The sequence below is a fragment of the Hylobates moloch genome, unplaced genomic scaffold (assembly GCF_009828535.3).
Source record: "Hylobates moloch isolate HMO894 unplaced genomic scaffold, HMol_V3 SCAFFOLD_15, whole genome shotgun sequence".
Taxonomy (NCBI): domain Eukaryota; kingdom Metazoa; phylum Chordata; class Mammalia; order Primates; family Hylobatidae; genus Hylobates; species Hylobates moloch.
The window spans coordinates 80,719,990-80,739,476 of record NW_026652290.1 but is presented as its reverse complement, the minus strand read 5'-3'; the positions used below and the strand labels follow the sequence as shown (position 1 = coordinate 80,739,476).

Below are 19,487 nucleotides of genomic sequence, written 5' to 3'. Positions count from 1 at the left end.
CCACCCTAATCTTATTATGCAAATGAACTCTCCCCTTGGCCGGTGCCATCTTGTCACGTGGCTGGCAGAGAAGGGGAGATGCAGCCGCCATTTTGAACATGTCTAGTCTCAGGTAGTTTTTTCCTGTTGCATCCACCTGTGCAAGCTCCCAGCTTGCTTGTCTATGTCTACAGCTTGACTTTATTGGCTGCTCTTTGTTAGAAAATGATTTGGGGCCCGGCGCGGTGGCTCATGCCTATAATCCCAGCACTTTGGGAGGCCGAGGCAGTTGAATCACCTGAAGTCAGGAGTCGGAGAGCAGTCTGGCCAACTTAGTGAAACCCTGTCTCTACTAAAAATACAAAAAATTAGCTGGGCGTGTTGGCGGGCACCTGTAATCCCAGCTGCACAGCAGGCTGAGGCAGGAGAATCGGTTGAACCCGGGAGGCAGAGGTTGCAGGTGAGCTGAGATCACACCATTGCACTCCAGCCTGGGCAATAAGAGTGAAACTCCATCTCAAAAAATAAAAATAAAAAATATTCAATGGGCATAATTAATAATAATGAGAGGTATCACTGGGTGCATTCAATGAGCCAAGTATTGGGATTTACTCATTTTTAAATATAATTTGTCCAAGATCAAGTAGCTCATTCTTCCATACCTCTATACGATACAGTGCTTCTAAGCCACTCCACAAAGAGACACTAAGTTTAGGGCCCCAGATAACTATCATCATTTAAAAGAAAAAAAAGTCTCATTATCAGATCAAATGATTGATAGGACTGTATGTGCTGCTGATGAAAGGGACATCATAAATCATTACATTCCTTTTTGTTGTTGTTGAGACAGAATCTTGTCTGTCACCCAGGCTGGAGTGCAGTGGCATGATCTCAGATCACTGCAACCTCTGCCTCCTCGGCTCATCTCAGTTCACTGCAACCTCTGCCTCCTGGGCTCAAGCGATCCTCCCACATCAGCCTGCCTCCTGAGTAACTGGGACTACATGGGTGCAACACCATGCTCAGCTAATTTTAAATTTTTTTTGTAGAGATGAGGTCTTACTATATTGTCCAGGCTGGTCTCCAACTCCTGAGCTCAAGCTGTCTTCCCACTTTCTCTATTTAACCACATATAAGAAAAATAATTTCCCCCCAAAGTCATTTTTCTTATACCTGGCTAAATAGAGAAAGCTTTAAAGCTTTAAAAAAAGTTGTGGTAAAACATATATAACATTTCAGTGGCATTAAGTACGTTTATACGTTATGCAACCATCACCACTATCCATCTCAGGAATACTTTTCATCATCCCAAACTGAAATTCTCTGCCCAGTGAACAATAACTCCCCATTATCCCCTTCCTCCAACCTCCAGTAACCACCTTTCTATTTTCTGTTCCTATGAATCCGACTACTCTAGATACCTCATCTAAGTGAAATCGCACTTGCCTTTTTGTGTCTGGCTTATTTCACTTAGCATAATGTCCTCCAGGTTCATCTATGTTGCAGCATGTGTCAGAATTTCAGTCCTTTATGTATTGGAGACAGTCTCACTCCATCACCCAAGCTGGAGTGCAGTGGTGCTATCTCAGCTCATTGCAACCTCTGCCTCCTGGGTTCAAGCGATTCTCCTCCCTCCCCCGCCTACGTAGCTGGAGTTAGAGCCTCTGCCCCCCTTTTTTTTTTTTTTTTTTTTTTTTTTTTTTTTTTTTTGAGATGGAGTTTCACTCTTGTTGCCCAGGCTGGACCGCAATGGAGTCATTCACCACAACCTCCGCCTCCCGGGTTCAAGCGATTCTCCTGCCTCAGCCTCCCGAGTAGCTGGGACTACAGGCATGCACCATCACACATGGCTAATTTTGTATTTTTAGTAGAGATGAGGTTTCTCCATGTTGGTCAGGCTGGTCCTGAACTCCCAACCTCAGGTGATTCACTGGCCTCGGCCTCCTAAAGTGTTGAGATTACAGGCATGAGCCACCACCCCTGGCCTAATTTTTGTATTTTTAATAGCGATGGGTTTTGCCATGTTGGCCAGGCTGGTCTCCAATTCCTGACCTCAACTGATCCACCCGCCTTGTCCTCCCAAAGTGTTGGGATTACAGGCGTGATCCACCAACCCCAGCCTTCATTCCTTTTTAAAGCTGAATAATATTTCACTACATGTATAACCACATTATCTATCCATCTGATGATAGCCACCTGGGTTGTTTCCAATTTTTGATTTTTTAATTTATTTTTAGTTTCATTTTATTTTTATTTTGTTTCTTATTTATTTATTTTTTTTGAGCAGAGTCTCCCTCTGTCACCCAGGCTGGAGTGCCGTGGCTTGATGTCCGCTCACTGCAACCTCCGCCTCCTGGGTTCAAGTGATTCTCTCACCTCAGCCTCCTGAGTAGCTGGGATTACAGGCATGCACCACCACACCCGGCTAATTTTTGTATTTTTAATAGAGATGGGGTTTCACCATGTTGGCCAGGCTGGTCTTAAACTTTTGACCTCAGGTGACCTGCCTGCCTCAGCCTCCTAAAGTGCTGGGATTACAGGTGTGAGCCAAGGTGCCCAGTGGAAATTTTTTTTTTTTGTGGGACGGAGTCTCGCTTTTGTCGCGCAGGCTGGAGTGCAGTGGCACGATCTCGGCTCACTGCAACTTGTCTGTCTTCCGGGGTCAAGCGATTCTCCTGCCTCAGCCTCCTGAGCAGCTGGGATTACAGGCACGCACCACCATGCCTGGCTAATTTTTGTACATTTAGTAGAGATGGGGTTTGGCCATGTTGGCCAGGCTAGTCTCAAACTCCTGCCCTTGGGTGACTTGCCCGCCTCAGCCTCCCAAAGTGCTGGGATTACAGTCGTGAACCACCATGCCAGTCCCGAGGTTTTTTTTTTAAACCTCTGTACTTTTACCCTTTCTTCCTTGGCTGGACTTTGTCCAGCCAGGTTTATTTATAAACCACACAAAGTTCATTAGCAAGACCAAGCATTCAGCAAGCCACTCTTCCACCTCCCTTACTGCAGGAAGGCACTCCGAAGACATAAGTCGGTGAGACATGGCTGAAGATAAAAGCAAGAGAGACTCCATCAAGATGAGTATGAAGGGATGCCAGACAAACAACGGGTTTGTCCATAATGAAGACATTCTGGAGCAGACCCCGGATCCAGGCAGCTCAGCAGACAACTTGCAGCACAGCATCAGGAGCATCCTTGGCTCCCAGGAGCCCGACTTCAAGGGCGTTCAGCCCTACGCGGGGATGCCCAAGGAGGTGCTGTTCCAGTTCTCTGGCCAGGCCCGCTACCGCATACCCCGGGAGATCCTCTTCTGGCTCACAGTGGCTTCTGTGCTGGTGCTCATCGCGGCCACCATAGCCATCATTGCCCTCTCTCCAAAGTGCCTAGACTGGTGGCAGGAGGGGCCCATGTACCAGATCTACCCAAGGTCTTTCAAGGACAGTAACAAGGATGGGAACGGAGATCTGAAAGGTACATGCCCAGAGATCGTTCAGGGTGGGTGCCAGGATGAGATTGGTTTATGGTTCTTTTGTTCTTCAGAACCAAATTATGCCTGGGTTGTTCAGTAAGCACATTCCATTATGACTGGTCATGCCAGGTTGCTCCTTGTTTATGACATTCTTAGAAAATCACTCAGCAGAACCCAGCAGTTTTTTTACTAGCTGAAGGGCTATTTGCTGAAGGCCTTTGAGCCAAACGAGTTGTTTAATTTATTGCCCACTAAGTACATATAGTTGTTCAGTCATCAATTCTAACTTCTTAGAGCAGCCTTCCTTCTAAAATATATGTCCTGTTTCTGGGGACTTTGTAGTTGAATATGTCAGGGTGGCAGTTGGGAATTGCTTTCCCAGTATACGATGTGGCTAGTTTGGCTGTGTGGCTGGGAGTGTATTAGTGAATAAAGCATAAATAATATATTTTTTAAAACAAGTGATATCTGTAAAAAGTATAGGCTGAGTCTTAAAGTTTAAATTCTAAAAAAGGAAGGGAAGTAGAAAAGGTGTAGCAGTATGCGTTCATCATTACTTGAATTAAGGATTGTTTAAAACCACGTCCATATTAGTATAAAACAAGTAAAGAATTAACCAGGGGTAGTGGCGCATGACTGTAGTTGCAGCTACTTGGGAGGCTGAGGTGGGAGGATCAGGAGCTCTCAGCCAGCCAGCTTAGGCAACATAGGGAGATCCCGTCTCCAAAAAGAAAAATAAAAGTGAAAAATTATTTTTTAAAAGCTAAGTTAATTTCTTGGGGGGGGCGTTATGTGTAAAACATCCTTACAATATATTGCTCAAACCAGAACATACTTCAGAGTAAAATTATGCCAAATGGCAGGCATACATTGGGAACTTCTGAGCAAATTGGTTGGTATAGTCACTCTAGTTCAAGGCAACAATAGGAAACAAATAAGGAAACTAACAAACTAATGTTTTACAATGATAATTGGTTTGAAGAAAACAAAACAGGATGATATGAATGTGGAAAGTAGGAATGGGCTTAACGTATCTTTAAAATGTTACAAATGAATTCTTGAAACCTGCAGCTTTCCTTAATCACTAGTAGAAGGCTTTTCTTTTTCACGCTCGTATCATTCTCTCTCTCTTTTTCTTTTTTTTTTTTGAGACGGAGTTTCACTCTTGTTGCCCAGGCTGGAGTGCAATGGCACGATCTCAGCTCACTGCAACCTCCGTCACCTGGGTTCAGGCAATTCTCTTGGCTCAGCCTCCTGAGTAGCTGGGATTACAGGCATGCGCCACCATGCCTGGGTAATTTTGTATTTTTAATAGAGATGAGAGTTCTCCCTGTTGGTCAGGCTAGTCTCGAACTCCTGTGCTCAGGTGATTTGCCCGCCTCGGCCTCCCAAATCTCTGGGATTAGAGGCATGAACCACCTCATCTGGCCGTATTGTTCTCTTTAAAAATCGTCCTGCATTGTCACTCATTGAAGAAGAGTGTATCTGTCCTTCATGGTGCAGCTCAAACCCATTGCCTTCATTACTCTTTCTTTAGCCTCCCTAATCAGACCATGGGCTCCCCACCCCAGATTCTTCGGCTTTGGATGTGTTTCTAGCATCCTTTAATCCTGCCTTGAGTGACTCCCTTTCCCCTGACTCATGACCTATTACCTGCTGCCTTTTGCACATTGAGTGCTTAGCAAAAGCAATGTTCTGACTGAATAGACCTAAAGTCCTAAATCCAGAGATACGTTTACCACTTCCTGGCCCTGCCTTCCTAATAATCTCCTTCTGGATAGGTCCAACATTCCTATAAACGTGGTGGTTTCTAATCAGCTCTGATGTTTGTCATTTCTAATACCTGTTCTTGGAGGAATGTTTTACTTCCTGCAATCCATAGGCATTTGTCTTTGAGGTTGAAGGGATTTCTTGTTATTATGAAGATCCCATTCCAGCTTTGAGTCTGGTTTTGGTCATTGCCCTCTCTCCTCCTAAAGTGTGGGGTGGGATCCCTTGTTTACTTTCTCCAGCCACTTTGTTTTCATCCTCATGTTCTTTTGTGCCTCATCATAAGATATATTGTGTTGCTGTGCTGGCTTAGATCAAAACCCTCTTGTTGACTGTTGATACTGTGTGAGATCTTGCAGTTACCCATATGGGGGAACTGGGGTACAGAAACAAAAATAAGCAGCCTGTAGGGCCAGGCGCGGTGGCTCACGCCTGTAATCCCAGCACTTTGGGAGGCCGAGGTGGGTGTATCATGAGGACCATCCTGGCTAACACGGTGAAACCCTGTCTCTACTAAAAAAACACAAAAAATTAGCTGGGCATGGTGGCGGGCTCCTGTAGTCCCAGCTACTCAGGTGGCTGAGGCAGGAGAATGGCGTGAACCCAGGAGGCGGAGGTTGCAGTGAGCCAAGATCGCACCACTGCACTCCAGCCTGGGCGACAGCGAGACTCCTTCTCAAAAATAAAATAAATAAATAAATAAATAAATAAATATATAAATAAATAAGCAGCCTGTTATGGGGAAGAGCCCAGATCCCAGGTGTCGAATGACTCTGTGCTTTGGAATTAGTGACCTTCAGCCTGTGGTGTGGCCTCTGACAGTCTGATTCTAGGAAGCCACATCAGGATTACACAGAAAGTTACTGGAGGTTGAATACTAGACTCAAGTTGCTGAATATGCATTTGGGACTCTGAACTAGAAGGAGAAAACACATTATCTGCTCATTAGCCTACAAAGTTCCAAATACAAAGTTTCATTTCCACATGTCTTCTCAGCCAAGCCTAGAATTCTCTTCTGTATAAATTCGTGGGTTCGTATATAAGTGAACAAGGGAAACAGTTCGAATTTAGCAAGTTCAAAGGCAGTCTGAGAGTGGAAACAAAGCCTCCTCAAATATTGGCACAAACTTACCTTCCGTGTTGCGGTTGCACTCCTTCTCAGACCCCGTGCACCGGCAACATTTATCACCTTTTTAAATTAATTGATGCATTTACTTATTTATTTATATTTATTATTATTATTTTTGAGATGGAGTCTCGCTCTGTCGCCTAGGCTGGAGTGCAGTGGCACAATCTCACCTCACTACAACCTCCGCCTCCCAGGTTCAAGCAATTCTCCTGCCTCAGCCTCCCAAGTAGCTGGTATTACAGGCATGCACCACCGTCTCCAGCTAATTTTTGTATTTTTTGGTAGAAATGGGGTTTCACCATGTTGGCCAGGCTGGTCTTGAACTCCTGACCTCAAGTGATCCACCTGTCTCAGCCTCCCTAAGTGTTGGGATTACAGGCGTAAGCCACTGTGTCTGGCCTTCTCACCCTTTTTTAGACATGCCCTGTCTATGCTTGCCCCCTCCTTTCCTTTGCTGTGCCTGGAAGCCCTTCACTCTTATCCCACTTGCCCACACCATCCTGGACCTTCTCTGTCCTTACCCTCAGGGGTCATCAGCTTCCTCTGCCCCTGGGGGTCAACGGCCAATGCCCTGATGCCCTTAAAGCACTTTCTGCAGCTCTTGCTTAGCTCTTCAGTCTGGTCATCATCCCACCCCTGCCTGCAGACACTTCCGAGACCAACACCGCCCAAAAGAAATACGATGGGAGCCACATAAGAAATTGTAAATTTGTAGTAGACACATTAAAAAAAGGAAAAAAGAAGCGAGTGAAATTAATTTTTGTATGTTCTGTTTAATCCAATGTATCATTTCAACACATAATCAGTATAAAAATATATACATATTTTTATTTTTTTTTGTATTTTAAGACGGGGTTTTATCATGTTACCCGGACGGGTCTCGAACACCTGAGCTCAAGCAATCTGCCCACCATGGCCTCCCAAAGTGCTGGGATTACAGGTGTGAACCGCCACACTCAGCCTAATTTGATGTTTTTTTGTAGAGCTAGATCTTCCTATTTGAATTATACTCAAATTCAACAAAATTCTAAATATTTTTGCCTTCATGTAAATATTTCTATCTTAGGCATATTTGTTATATTTTTTGTCCTTTAACTAAATCAAAGTAGGATTTATTCATGACTTTGACTTTTTTCTTCAGGTATTCAAGATAAACTGGACTACATCACAGCTTTAAATATAAAAACTGTTTGGATTACTTCATTTTATAAATCGTCCCTTAAAGATTTCAGATATGGTGTTGAAGATTTCCGGGAAGTTGATCCCATTTTTGGAACGATGGAAGATTTTGAGAATCTGGTTGCAGCCATACATGATAAAGGTAAGTTGAATGGAAAGTGGGCAGGATGGGGGTGAGGGTTGAGAGAAGCACTTTTTCAAATGTTTACTTAAAGCATTTCTTCTCCTTAACTATCATATACTATTTCTTTCCCTCCCGCCCTCCCTCCCTCCCTCCCTTCCTTCCTTCTTTCTTTCCTTCCCTCTTTCTCTTTCTTCCTTTCCTTCCCTTCCCTTCCCTTCCCTTTTTTTCTTTCTCCTTTCCTTTCCCCTTTCCTTTTTCCTTCCCTATCTCTTTTCTGCCCCTCCCCTCTCCTTTCCCTTTTTTTTTTTTTTTTTCCAGGCAGGGTCTTGCTCTGCCTCCCAGGCTGGAGTGCAGTGGTGCAATCATGGCTCACTTCAGCCTCCACCTCCTGGGCTCAAGCAATCCTCCTACCTCAGCCTCCCAGTGTATTGGGGTTACAGGCATTAGTCACTACTGTGCCTGGCCTGTCATATGTTATTCTAATACAGTCTTTCCCTAGCATTTGAAATGTCTTTTACTCATTAGGTTTAAAATTAATCATCGATTTCATACCAAACCACACAAGTGATAAACATATTTGGTTTCAATTGAGTCGGACACGGACAGGAAAATATACTGATTATTATATCTGGCATGACTGTACCCATGAAAATGGCAAAACCATTCCACCCAACAACTGGGTAAGTATCAACCTGTCTGATTTACAAAGGGGTAAAAGGCAGATATGCAGTGATTGAACGGATTTAGTAAAACCCTTTTGAGGGAAAAATTAATGAATATAGTTTATGGGAAGGAGGCAAGTTTCTGAAAGAACTAGAATAAGGCTTCCAGTTACTATTTACCCAGGCTTCCAATTATTATTTAGATTTCTGATTTCATCATAGAGATGATGTGTTCTAGCAAATTCAAACCTATTTTCTCTCCTTCCACCCTTCCTTCACTTCCTACCCAATCCAACTTGGATTCCATGTCCCATTAGTTCGATAACCATTTTTCTGCTATCCATACCCCTTTGCATTTTTTTTTTTTTTTTCTCAAGATGGAGTTTTGCTCTTGTCTCCCAGGCTGGAATACAATAGCACAATCTCGGCTCACTGCAACCTCCACCTCCTGGGTTCAAGCAATTCTCCTGCCTCAGCCTTACCAGTAGCTATGATTACAGGCACGCGTCATCATACTCGGCTAATTTTTGTATTTTTAGTAGAGGTGGGGTTTCACCATGTTGGCTAGTCTGGTCTTGAACTCCTGACCTCAGGTGATCCACCTGCCTCAGCCTCCCAAAGCGCTGGGATTACAGGTGTAAGCCACTGCTCCTGGCCCCCTTTGCCTTTCTGACTTTTTGTCTCCTCTGTCTGACAAAACTCTAGCCATGAATGAACCCAATTATCTACTTTCTTTTTGCCTAAACCTTAGTAGTTGAGTCTCTGGAGACATCACACCTTCATTGTCCCCACCTGAACTGAGCCATCCAATCTTCTTGGGAATTTTGCTAATTCCAACCGATCAACTTTCCCTCCCTCCCTCTTTTCAAACATCGTATCTGCCTCTACCCCATCTTATCCCTCTCAGCAGCAAACTCGACTTCACAGAGAAAACACAAGGCCTCAAGCCTGCCTGCCCCATTCCCACCCTCTTCCTCCTCACTCCTTTTACAACAGAAGCCAGATCCCTCCTTTCTGGGGTGACCAGATTTAGCAAATAAAAATTCAGAATGCCCAGTTAAATCTGAATTTCAGATAAGCAGTGCATAAATAACTTTTTAGCGGGGACCATGCCTTCTTTTTTATTTTTATTTTTCAGAGACAGGATCTTGCTCTGTCTCCCAGGCTGGAGTGCAGTGGCTTGATCATGGCTCACTGCAGCATTTGCCTGCTGGGCTCAAGCAATCCTCCCAGCTATTCCTCCCAAGTAGCTGGGACCACAGATGTGTGCCACCATGCCCAGCTAATATTTTATTTTTTTGTAAAGACAGGGCCTCACTCTGTTGTCCAGGCTGGTCTTGAACTCCTGGGCTCAAGTGATCCTCCCGCTTCGGCCTCCCAACGTGCTGGGATTACAGGTGTAAGCCACTGTGCCTGGCCACATGAGTAATACTTATACTCAACAATATGCGTGTTGATCTGAATTCAGATGTAACTGGGCATCCTGCACTTCATCTGGCAGCTCTGCTTCTGTCCCAGGCCAGAGCTTCCCCTTGCTCAGGTTTGTGTTCTCTCCTACCTTTGTTCTGGATCATCCCTCCCTCCTCCAGTCCCTCCTTCTCTCTTCTGGACCTTCTCCATAAATATTTAAACATCAACTTTTAGGTGATCCAAGGACATTCAGAATTGATATATTTCCAGGTCGACTTTGTGATGTGTGATCTTCTCCCTACAACCTTCCGTCTCCCAGGTTAAGTGAATGGTACCACCATGCAGCCTGAGGAACAGGCTGTCGGCAAGTCCTGGCAGTTTCACCTCTTTAATTTTTTCCCCCAGTTCACTGACTTGTTAAAATTGCAATGACATTAGCAAACATTTACAAAATATACTCTGTGCCAGGCTCTGTGCTAAGTGTTTTATATTCATTAATTTAGTTAATCCATTCTATAATCCTAAGAGTCAGGCGTAATTCCTGTTTTGCAGATAGGCGGACTGAGGTTACTCAGCTAATAAATGACAGGGCTAAAGATGAGACCTAGTCATTCCAGCTCCACAATCTGCTTTTAAAAATTGCTGCCATACTCAAACCATATCATTTCTTGCTTATAGAATGGTCACAGCTGCCTTTTTAGTCATCCAGTTTTTCCTTCGCTTTGTTAGTTCTCCACTATAGTCAAGGTTGCATTTTCTAATGTAATAGTTAATATGTTCAAAAATATGTATATGTATATGATGGATAAACACCTTGTAGTATAACCATATATTGCAAGACTTTGACTCTAAAAAAATTATTTTTTAGTTTCCTCTATTTTGAACTTTATGAAAAGTGTCATGCTAGGTATAGTCTTCTTGACTAACTTTTTCATGATTTATTCATGTAGCTTCAGGTAGCTATGGTTCATACATTTTCATTGTTGTATATTTCACTGTGTGAACAATCGATGGTTTACTTATCCACTCTTCAGTTGATGGGAAGTTGGGCTACTTCCGTTTTATTTTATTATGAACAATGTTACTATAAACACTGTCATTCATCTATCTTGGGGTACATGTGCAAGGGCTTCTTTTTTTTTTTTTGAGATGGTCTTGCTCTGTCGCCCAGGCTGGACTGCAGTGGCGTGATCTTGGCTCACTGCAACCTCTGCCTCTCCAGTTCAAGTGATTCTCCTGCCTCAGCATCTCAAGTAGCTGGGACTACAGGCACCCATCACCACGCCTACCTAATTTTTGTATCTTTAGTAGAGACAGAGTTTCACCGTATTGGCCAGGCTGGTCTTGAACTCCTGACCTTGTGATCTGCCCACCTCGGCTTCCCAAAGTGCTAGGATTACAGGCGTGAGCCACCATGCCCAACCAAGGGCTTCTTTAAGGTAAATAATTAGGAGTAAAATTGCTGTGCAGGATGTTGCATGCTCAGCTCTACAGGATAGTATCAAATTCACTATCAAAATGGTTGTACCAATTTATATCCCCCACAGAAGTATAAAAATACACAGTCTCATTAATTCCTGGTATTGTCCAACTTTGTAATTTTTATTTAAAAATTATTATTACTTTGTGTCAGGGTCTCAGTCTGTCACCCAGGCTGAAGCGTAGTGGCTCAATCACAGCTTACTGCAGCCTTGAGCTCCCAGGCTAAAGCAATCCTCGCCACCTCAGACTCCTTAGTAGCTGGGACCACAGGCAGGCACCATCACACGTGGTTGAGTTTTGTTTTTTTTTTGTAAATATGGGGTCTCGCTATGTTGCCCAAGCTGGTCTTGAACTTCTGGCCTCAAGCAGTCCTCCCGCTTCAGCCTCTCAAAGTGCTGTGATTACTGGCATGAGCTACCATGCCCAGTCCAGACTTAAAACAATATTGCATTGAGATCTTAATTTTATATTTATTTAATTACTAATGATGATGTGTCTAATTCCTAATACAGTGATTATCTAATTCTTAATGATGTTGAACATCTTTTCTTACATTTATTCACTTGAGTGTCCATTTCTGTGAAACACCTCTTTATGGTTTCTTTCCCCTACTTTCTTTCAGATTATTTATCCCTTTGAAATTGCTTTCTTCGGTTCCTTTTGTATTCTGGATACTGATTTTTTATTGTTCATGTACACTAAAAATCTCTTGCCCTGGTTGTGTCCAGGTGGGCTGTGTGTTGAATTGGAAAGGGTGCATGTCCTCGAAAGGCAGCAGCTACTACTCAGCATCTGCCTGGTGTTGCCATGGACATGTGGACTCAGTGTAACTACGTCTTCCAACTCAAAAAGATTTATGTAAAAGCTCCCAGTTGTTAAATGTTTTCCAGATGTTCTCTTTAACATGAAATGGACAGAAGGCCTAGGACAGAGCCCCATGAAACTCTCACATTCAAGGGCCCACAGCATTGACTTAAAGAGTGGCCAGAGATGTGGGAGGGCAGCCGGGAGAGTCACGCCATGGGGCCATAAATGTGAGCATTTCCAGACAGAGGAGACCAGCGACAGCGTCAACTATTGCTGAGTACCAACGCCTGAAGTTGCTTGTTATTCTTGGAGACTGGTAGAGATTTTAAGTGAAGGATTCCAATAGTTTTCTGGGGATACAATTTAAATATTCAGTCTATCTGGACTCAAGCTCCAAGACGAGCAGAATGTGTCTTCCTTCCAAACTGACTACCATTTTGCTTCTCTTCACAAACAAGAGTTCGGATCCTGGACAGAAGATTCAAGAAAATACATTAGTAATGTCTGTTCCTTAAGTTGACCTTGTCTTGGGTTTGAGAACATTGGTTTGCTGTTGCAGTTGTTACAAACAGCCTCTACTGTAAAAATACATCGCACCCATGTTTATGAGGCATTAGGCCAATGGGGTGGGGGGTATTTGGAGAGGTTACTTTAACCTGCTGCTCTCCACAGAAGGAAAACTCTCAGGATTTACATACTCTGCCTGCAAAGGATCAGGGAGGGCAATGATCTTTATTTGTGGGCAATACCATTATATGTAACTGATGTGCTGTTTTCTTTGTTTGCCAGTTAAGTGTATATGGAAACTCCAGTTGGCACTTTGATGAAGTGCGAAACCAGTGTTATTTTCACCAGTTTATGAAAGAGCAACCTGATTTAAATTTCCGCAATCCTGATGTTCAAGAAGAAATAAAAGTGAGTATAGATAACCCACACAGACTTCTCCATTAATGGAGGTTTAGGTAGTTATTTAAAACACTTTATATTGTGCAGTAATTGTGTAGGCAAAATCAAGTCTTTAATTATTTGAAATACTCTATAGTTATTTGAAACACTTTATATTGCACAATAATTGTGTAGGCAATAATCAAGCCTTAATTAAATCCCAGGATTAAGCTCTCTGGTGCAAATGTAGACTCTCAGACGTGTCTGTGGCTCCTTCCTTCATCTAATCCAGAGTACCCTAAATGGAAGGAGTCAGAAACACCTGCCACCCTAGTTCCAAGTTGCCCCGCCACCTGTGACAGTGAGCTGTACGGTGCCTGTGACAGTGAGCTGTGCAGTGTCTGTGACAGTGAGCTGGTGCAGAGAGGTGGGTCATTTGGGGTCTGGCTCTTGCATCTAAAATGGGCTTCTTGATGAGTTATTTGGCTTTCATGTCTTAGCTGTCTCATCTATGAAACACAGTTGGTGGCCATATTTGTCTCATAGGGCTGTTTGGAAGATTAGATGAGATAACCCATGCACGACACTTCTGGGCTCATTCAGTAAATATTAACATAATGCCTACTCCATGCCAGGCCCTGTTCTAAGCACTGGGAATGCAGCAGTGAATAAAAGAAGCCTTACTCTCAAGGAGTCTCCAATATACTGAGGGAAAAGCAGGCAATTAGCCACTAAAGATATATATATATATGTCAGGTGGTGGTGAATGTCAAGGGGAAGGGGCATCGGAGTGCCAGGTAAAAGTGGCTCTTCTATATAAGGTGTGTAGGAGACACCTTCTTATGATGAGATGCTGTTTGGACAAAAACCTGAAGTGAGAAGGGAACCATGTGACTATCTGGGGGAAGAGAATTTTGGGCAGAAAGAAGAACAAATGGAAAGGTCCCGAGGTGAGAGTGTGGTTCGTGTGTTTCAGGGATGGCATGGAGGCCAGAGTGTAGGGTTGCCAAATTTAGCAAATAAAAATACAGGATGTCCAGTTAAATTTTAAATGAATGATGCAACATTTGAGACATACTGCTACCAAAAAATTGTTCATTGATTACCTGAAATTGAAATGTAATTGAGTGTCTTGTATTTTATCTGGCAACCCTACCAGTATGCTGGAGTGAAATGGGTTAGGGCGCTGAAGTAAGAGGTGGGGGCTGATCAGTTCTCACAATACAATTCACAAAACATATCAGCTATGTTCTTGCTCTTGTTCTTGCTGCTCCTATGGCTACAGTGGGCAGAAACTTAGGTGAGTAGGGGAGTCCTCTGAGCCAAGGAGGTGGGGAGGAGACCCTAACAGAACAGGGAGCAGTGGGTGCCTTTCCACAGCTCACCACATCAGCCAGATAGAGTGGATATGTTGGAGTCACTAGGGGCACTTAGAACCCTTGGTTTAGTTTAGTTTTATTTTGAAATAACAGTTTAATTGACATATAATTCACATACCATAAAATTCACCCCTTTTGAGTGTGTAATTCAGTGGTTTTAGTATCTTCACAGAGTTGTGCAATCACTACTAATTTCAGAACTTTTTTTTGTTTGAGACAGTCTTGCTCTGTCGCTCAGGCTGGAGTACAGTGGCACGATCTTGGCTCACTGCAACTTGTGCCTCCCAGGTTCAAGCGATTCTCCTGCCTCAGCCTCCCAAGTAGCTGGGACTACAGGCATGTACCACCATGCCTGGCTAATTTTTGTATTTTTGTAGAGACAGGGTTTTGCCATGTTGGCCAGGCTGGTCTCAAACTCCTGGCCTCAAATGATCCACCCATTTCAGCTTCCCAAAGTGCTGGGATTAAAGGTATGAGCCACTGTGCCTGGCCTAATTTCAGAACACTTTCATCTTCTCAAAAAGAAACCCCATATCCATCCACAGTCACTCCTTATGACCCTCTCCCTTTCTTCCCCCACCCCCTGGAAACCACAAATCTACTTTCTATCTTTTTACCCACCTAAGCCTCAGTTAGATAGGTTTTGCCTATTCTGGACACTTTATACAACAGAATCATGCTGTATCTATATGTCCCTGGTAGGTATCTGTATCTATGTTTATTTGAGAAACTGCCAAGTTGTTTTCAAAGCAGCTGCAGAATTTTACATTTCCATTAACAGTGCGTAAGGGTTCTAATTTCTCCACATTCTCACCAACACTTGTTATTGCATGTATTTTTTATTACAGTCACCCTAGTGGGTATGAAGTGGCATCTCACTGGTTGTATTTGCCAAATGGCTAAAGACGTTGAACATCTTTTCATGTGCTTATAGTTCATTTGTATATCTGCATTGTAGAAATGTCTATTTAAATCCTTTGCCCATTTTTTTTTTTATTTTATTTTTGAGATAGAGTTTCACTCTGTCACCCAGGCTGGAGTGCAGTGGTGCAGTCTCGGCTCACTGCAACCCCCATCACCCAGGCTCAAGTGATTCTTGCACCTCAGCTTCCTGAGTACCTGGGACTATAGGCACGTGCCACCATGCCCAGCTAATTTTTGTATTTTTTGTAGAGATGAGGTTTCTCCATGTTGGCCAGGTTGGTCTCGAGCTCCTGGTCTCAAGCAATCAAATTTTTTTATTTTTTTTTTTTTTTTTAAGGTCTCATTTTTGCAGGTTGAGTGGTGTCAACCTCCACCTCCTGGGTTCAAGAGACTCTCCTGCCTCAGCCACCCAAGTAGCTGAGATTATAGGTATGCATCACCAGACCTGGCTAATTTTTGTATTTTTAGTAGAGACGGGGTTTCACCATGTTAGGCAGGCTGGTCTCGAACTCGTGGTCTCAAGCAATCCTCCTGCCTCAGCCTCCCAAAGTGCTGGGATTTTAGGCATGAGCCACCACACCTGGACTCTTTTCATATTCTTGATACATGATTTACAAATAATTTTTCCCATTCTGTTGGCTGTCTTTTTACTTTCTTGATGATGCTTTTTGAAGCACAAGAGTTTTTAATTTTGATGATGTCCTATTTATTTATCTGTTTTTTGAGACAGAGTTATGCTCTTGTTACCCAGGCTGGAGTGCAGTGGCGCAATCTCGGCTCACTGCAACCTCCGCCTCCTGGGTTCCAGTGATTCTCCTGCTTCAGCCTCCTGAGTAGCTGGGATTATAGGTGTGCACCACCATGCCCAGCTAATTTTTTGTAGTTTTAGTAGAGACAGGGGTTTTATCATGTTGGCTAGGCTGGTCTCGAACTCCTGACCTCAGGTGATCCACCCACCTCGGCCTCCCAAAGTGCAGGGATTACAGGCATGAGCCACCGCGCCTGGCCCAATTTATTTTTTTCTTTTGTTACTTGTGCCTTTAGTGTCATATCTAAGAACCGTTGCTTAATCCAAGGTCATGAAGATTTACTCCTATGTTTTCTTCTCAGTTTCATAGTTTTAGTCTTACATTTTAGATTGTCTGTGATCCATTTTTTGTTAATTTTTATATAGGGTGTGAAGGTAAGGAGTCCAACTTTTTTTTTTGCATGTGGCTATTCAGTCATTCCAGCCACATATGTTTAAAAATACTATTCTTTCCCTACTGAATCGTCTGGCAACTTTTGTTGAAAATCAATTGACCGTAAATGCATGGGTTTATTTCTGGACTCTCAATTCTGTTCCATTCATCTATATGTCTGTCCTTATGTCAGTACCACACACTGTCTGAGTTACTAGCGCTTTGTAGTAAGTTTTGAAATCGGGAAGTGAGAATCCTACAACTTTGTTCTTTTTCAGTATTGTTTCACTATTCCAAGTCCTTTGGATTTCCATATGAATTTCTGAGTCTGCTTGACAATGTTTGCAAAGAAGCCTGCTGGGGTTTTGATAGGGATTGCATTGAATCTGTGGTTCACTCTGGGGAATATAGCCATCTTATGTTAAGTCTTCCAATTCATGAACATGAGATGTCTTTCCATTTATTTATGTGTTCTTTCATTTCTTTCAACAATGTTTTGCAGTTCTCAGAGTATATGTCTTGTACTTCTTTTGTTAAATGTATTCCTATAGACTACTTAGTTTTAAGACTTTTTTTTTTTTTTTTACTATGTATGTTTAGTGTTTCCAGAGTTTGTATGAATTGTTTTGGAATCTGTTCCGGAAGTAAGCACCATGAGTGCGGGCACCTTGCCTCCATGGGGTTGTGGGGTTGTGGGGTGGGTAGTTGTAGACATGGTCAGCAGACTAACTAGGGGTTAGTTTTAAACTTCTCTGGTAGCCTGTGGACTCTCCTCTTCTTCATCAGCAAAACTCCTTAGCACACCCACGCCTCACGCTCTCCCCACACATTCTATGTGGTAAGTGCTGTTCTTGGATAATTTAATGCTCAGAATAAGCCTAATTTACAAGGTTTTGTGATCATTTTATAGAGAAGGAAATTGAGGCTTAGATAGGTAAAGTCACCATCCTTGGGCGTCATGGAGCAGGATTGAAATCCAGACACTGGGACTTGAGTTCATGCTCTTAACCACAATCCTACACCTGCTTTGAGGCAATGTATGTGTTTTCCTCTCCATGCTTCACTTTTTCTGCACAGTTTTTTCAAGGAGGTTTTCAGTTATAAATTGATAAATGTGAGTGTGTAAACCAGCTGGTTTACAGTTGGTTTATCAGGCAGTGGATTTTTCCAGGCTCCTTGTGGCAATAGTGATGAATTGTCTGGGGATGTTTAGACAAGTGTGATAAATTCTGCCAAAATGTGCCAGCCAATACATTAATTATTTTTTTGACTAACCCAGCTGTGCTCTTCCAGATAGCCAAGCCGTGGAGTGTGTGGATAAGATCCTTATTTACTGGTCCTCTGGCTGAAATCCCTCATGTGATGAATCATTACTGCCTCCAGTTGAGAGATTAGACTTTATTTGCAAGACTGGTTTAGAAGATTTACAATTAGAAGTAAATACGAAACGCTGAGAAGCTGAGAGGAAAGCCTCTTTGCTCCTGGAAAGGGACTTTGGCATGAAGGAGACTTCTGTCACCCTCCTCCCCACCTTACCCCCAGCAGCGCTTGTTTCTGCGATAGAGTTAAGCAGGTTAATAATTTGCAGCTCAGAGGGTTTGTGTGGAGGAGGCGTTTGGAAAGACTTGCTTGCATACCAACTTGTACTGTGGAGCCTGAGCCCACTTCCTCCCTGCTCCTATCAGATTTTGCTTTATCTGCACAGTGGGAGGCTGGCATGCTGGGGAAATCCAGCGGAGAGCACCCTCTGCTCTCCTTCTCTTTCTCCTCCTCTTTGCACTGGCCATCAGGGGACTTGGCTCTGCTCTGAACCTCTTGGGGCTTGAGTGCTTTCAGCTGAAGAAGTCAGAAAACCTTCTCTGAGGTATCAGGGGTGTATATTTGTATAATATTTTATACTTTCCCAATCACTTTGGTTTTTACTGGCCCTCCAAATTTCTTATTTGACAAATGAGGAAACTGAGACACAGAGAGGTGAAGTAACCCAGTGGGTTAGCAGCATGGCAAGGAAGAGACTCCAGATGGCCTGGCATCATATCTGGGGTTTGGAGTGATCCTAGACCTGCCATATGGGAATGCTGAGCCCCAGGTTAGGGACTGCTGGGAGACCCAGCTGAGAGGGAACCCAGAGCACAGGTGTAGGCTCTGTTCTGTCCCTACTAAGCATGATACTGCTAGAGGCAGCAGCTCAATTCAAAACACAATTCACTCACTACCTGCTTGATCAGCCAGCTCTATGTTTGATAATAATAATTGTGCCATTTATTGCACCTCCTCTATGCCAGGCACTTTATTATAATCATTCACTCATTTAACAATAGGTATTGTGTGTCTTGACCATGTGCTAAGGGTGTAGGGGCTGGTAAGATAGATACCTCTTGTGGCCATCCTGGGACTTATATTCTGGAGCGGGAGGTGGACAATTAAACAGGCAATTACAATAAAATGTGCCTAGCGGTCATGACAGTAGGAGGTAGGAATACACAGGGCAGGCACCTAACCTGGACACATTTGCAGAGGAGGTGAGATACCTGAGGAACAGGTATGAGCTAAGTGAAGAGACACGGGTGGGAGTGTTTCCAGCAGAGGAAAGCATGGATCGTGACACATTAGAGGTGCTGGTAGCTGTCCAATATTGCTGGGATGTGATATATAGAGCAGGCAGTGACCCGATGAGACTAGAGAGGTCACCAGGGGTGAGGTCAGGAGTACCACTGAAGGCCCTGGTAAGGATTTGGGCTTAAGAGGTGGCTGGGCGCGGTGGCTCACGCCTGTAATCCCAGCACTTTGGGAGGCCGAGGCGGGCGGATCACGGGGTCAGATCGAGACCATCCTGGCTAACACGGTGAAACCCCGTCTCTACTAAAAATACAAAAAATTAGCCGGGCATGGTGGCAGGCGCCTATAGTCCCAGCTACTCCGGAGGCTGAGGTGGGAGAATGGCGTGAACCCAGGAGGCGGAGCTTGCAGTGAGCCGAGATGGCACCACTGCACTCCAGCCGGGGCAACAGAGCGAGACTCGGCCTCAGAAAAAAAAAAAAAAAAAAAAAGGTCTTAGGTATTTATTTTTTATTTTATTTATTTTTTTCAATTTGAGAAATCAGTCT

At 43.6% G+C, this 19,487-nt stretch overlaps 1 protein-coding gene across 1 annotated transcript in view; it reads left to right on the top strand.

The window, feature by feature from the left end:
• Positions 1-3,020: 3,020 nt before the first annotated feature.
• The window catches only part of SLC3A1 (solute carrier family 3 member 1), a 44,041-nt gene continuing 27,574 nt past the window's right edge, over positions 3,021-19,487 (top strand). The window contains exons 1-4 of the mRNA XM_032177977.2: positions 3,021-3,450; positions 7,489-7,668; positions 8,176-8,330; positions 12,801-12,926. Coding sequence (XP_032033868.1) covers positions 3,021-3,450; positions 7,489-7,668; positions 8,176-8,330; positions 12,801-12,926 — 891 coding nt within the window. The remainder of the gene's footprint in view (positions 3,451-7,488; positions 7,669-8,175; positions 8,331-12,800; positions 12,927-19,487) is intronic.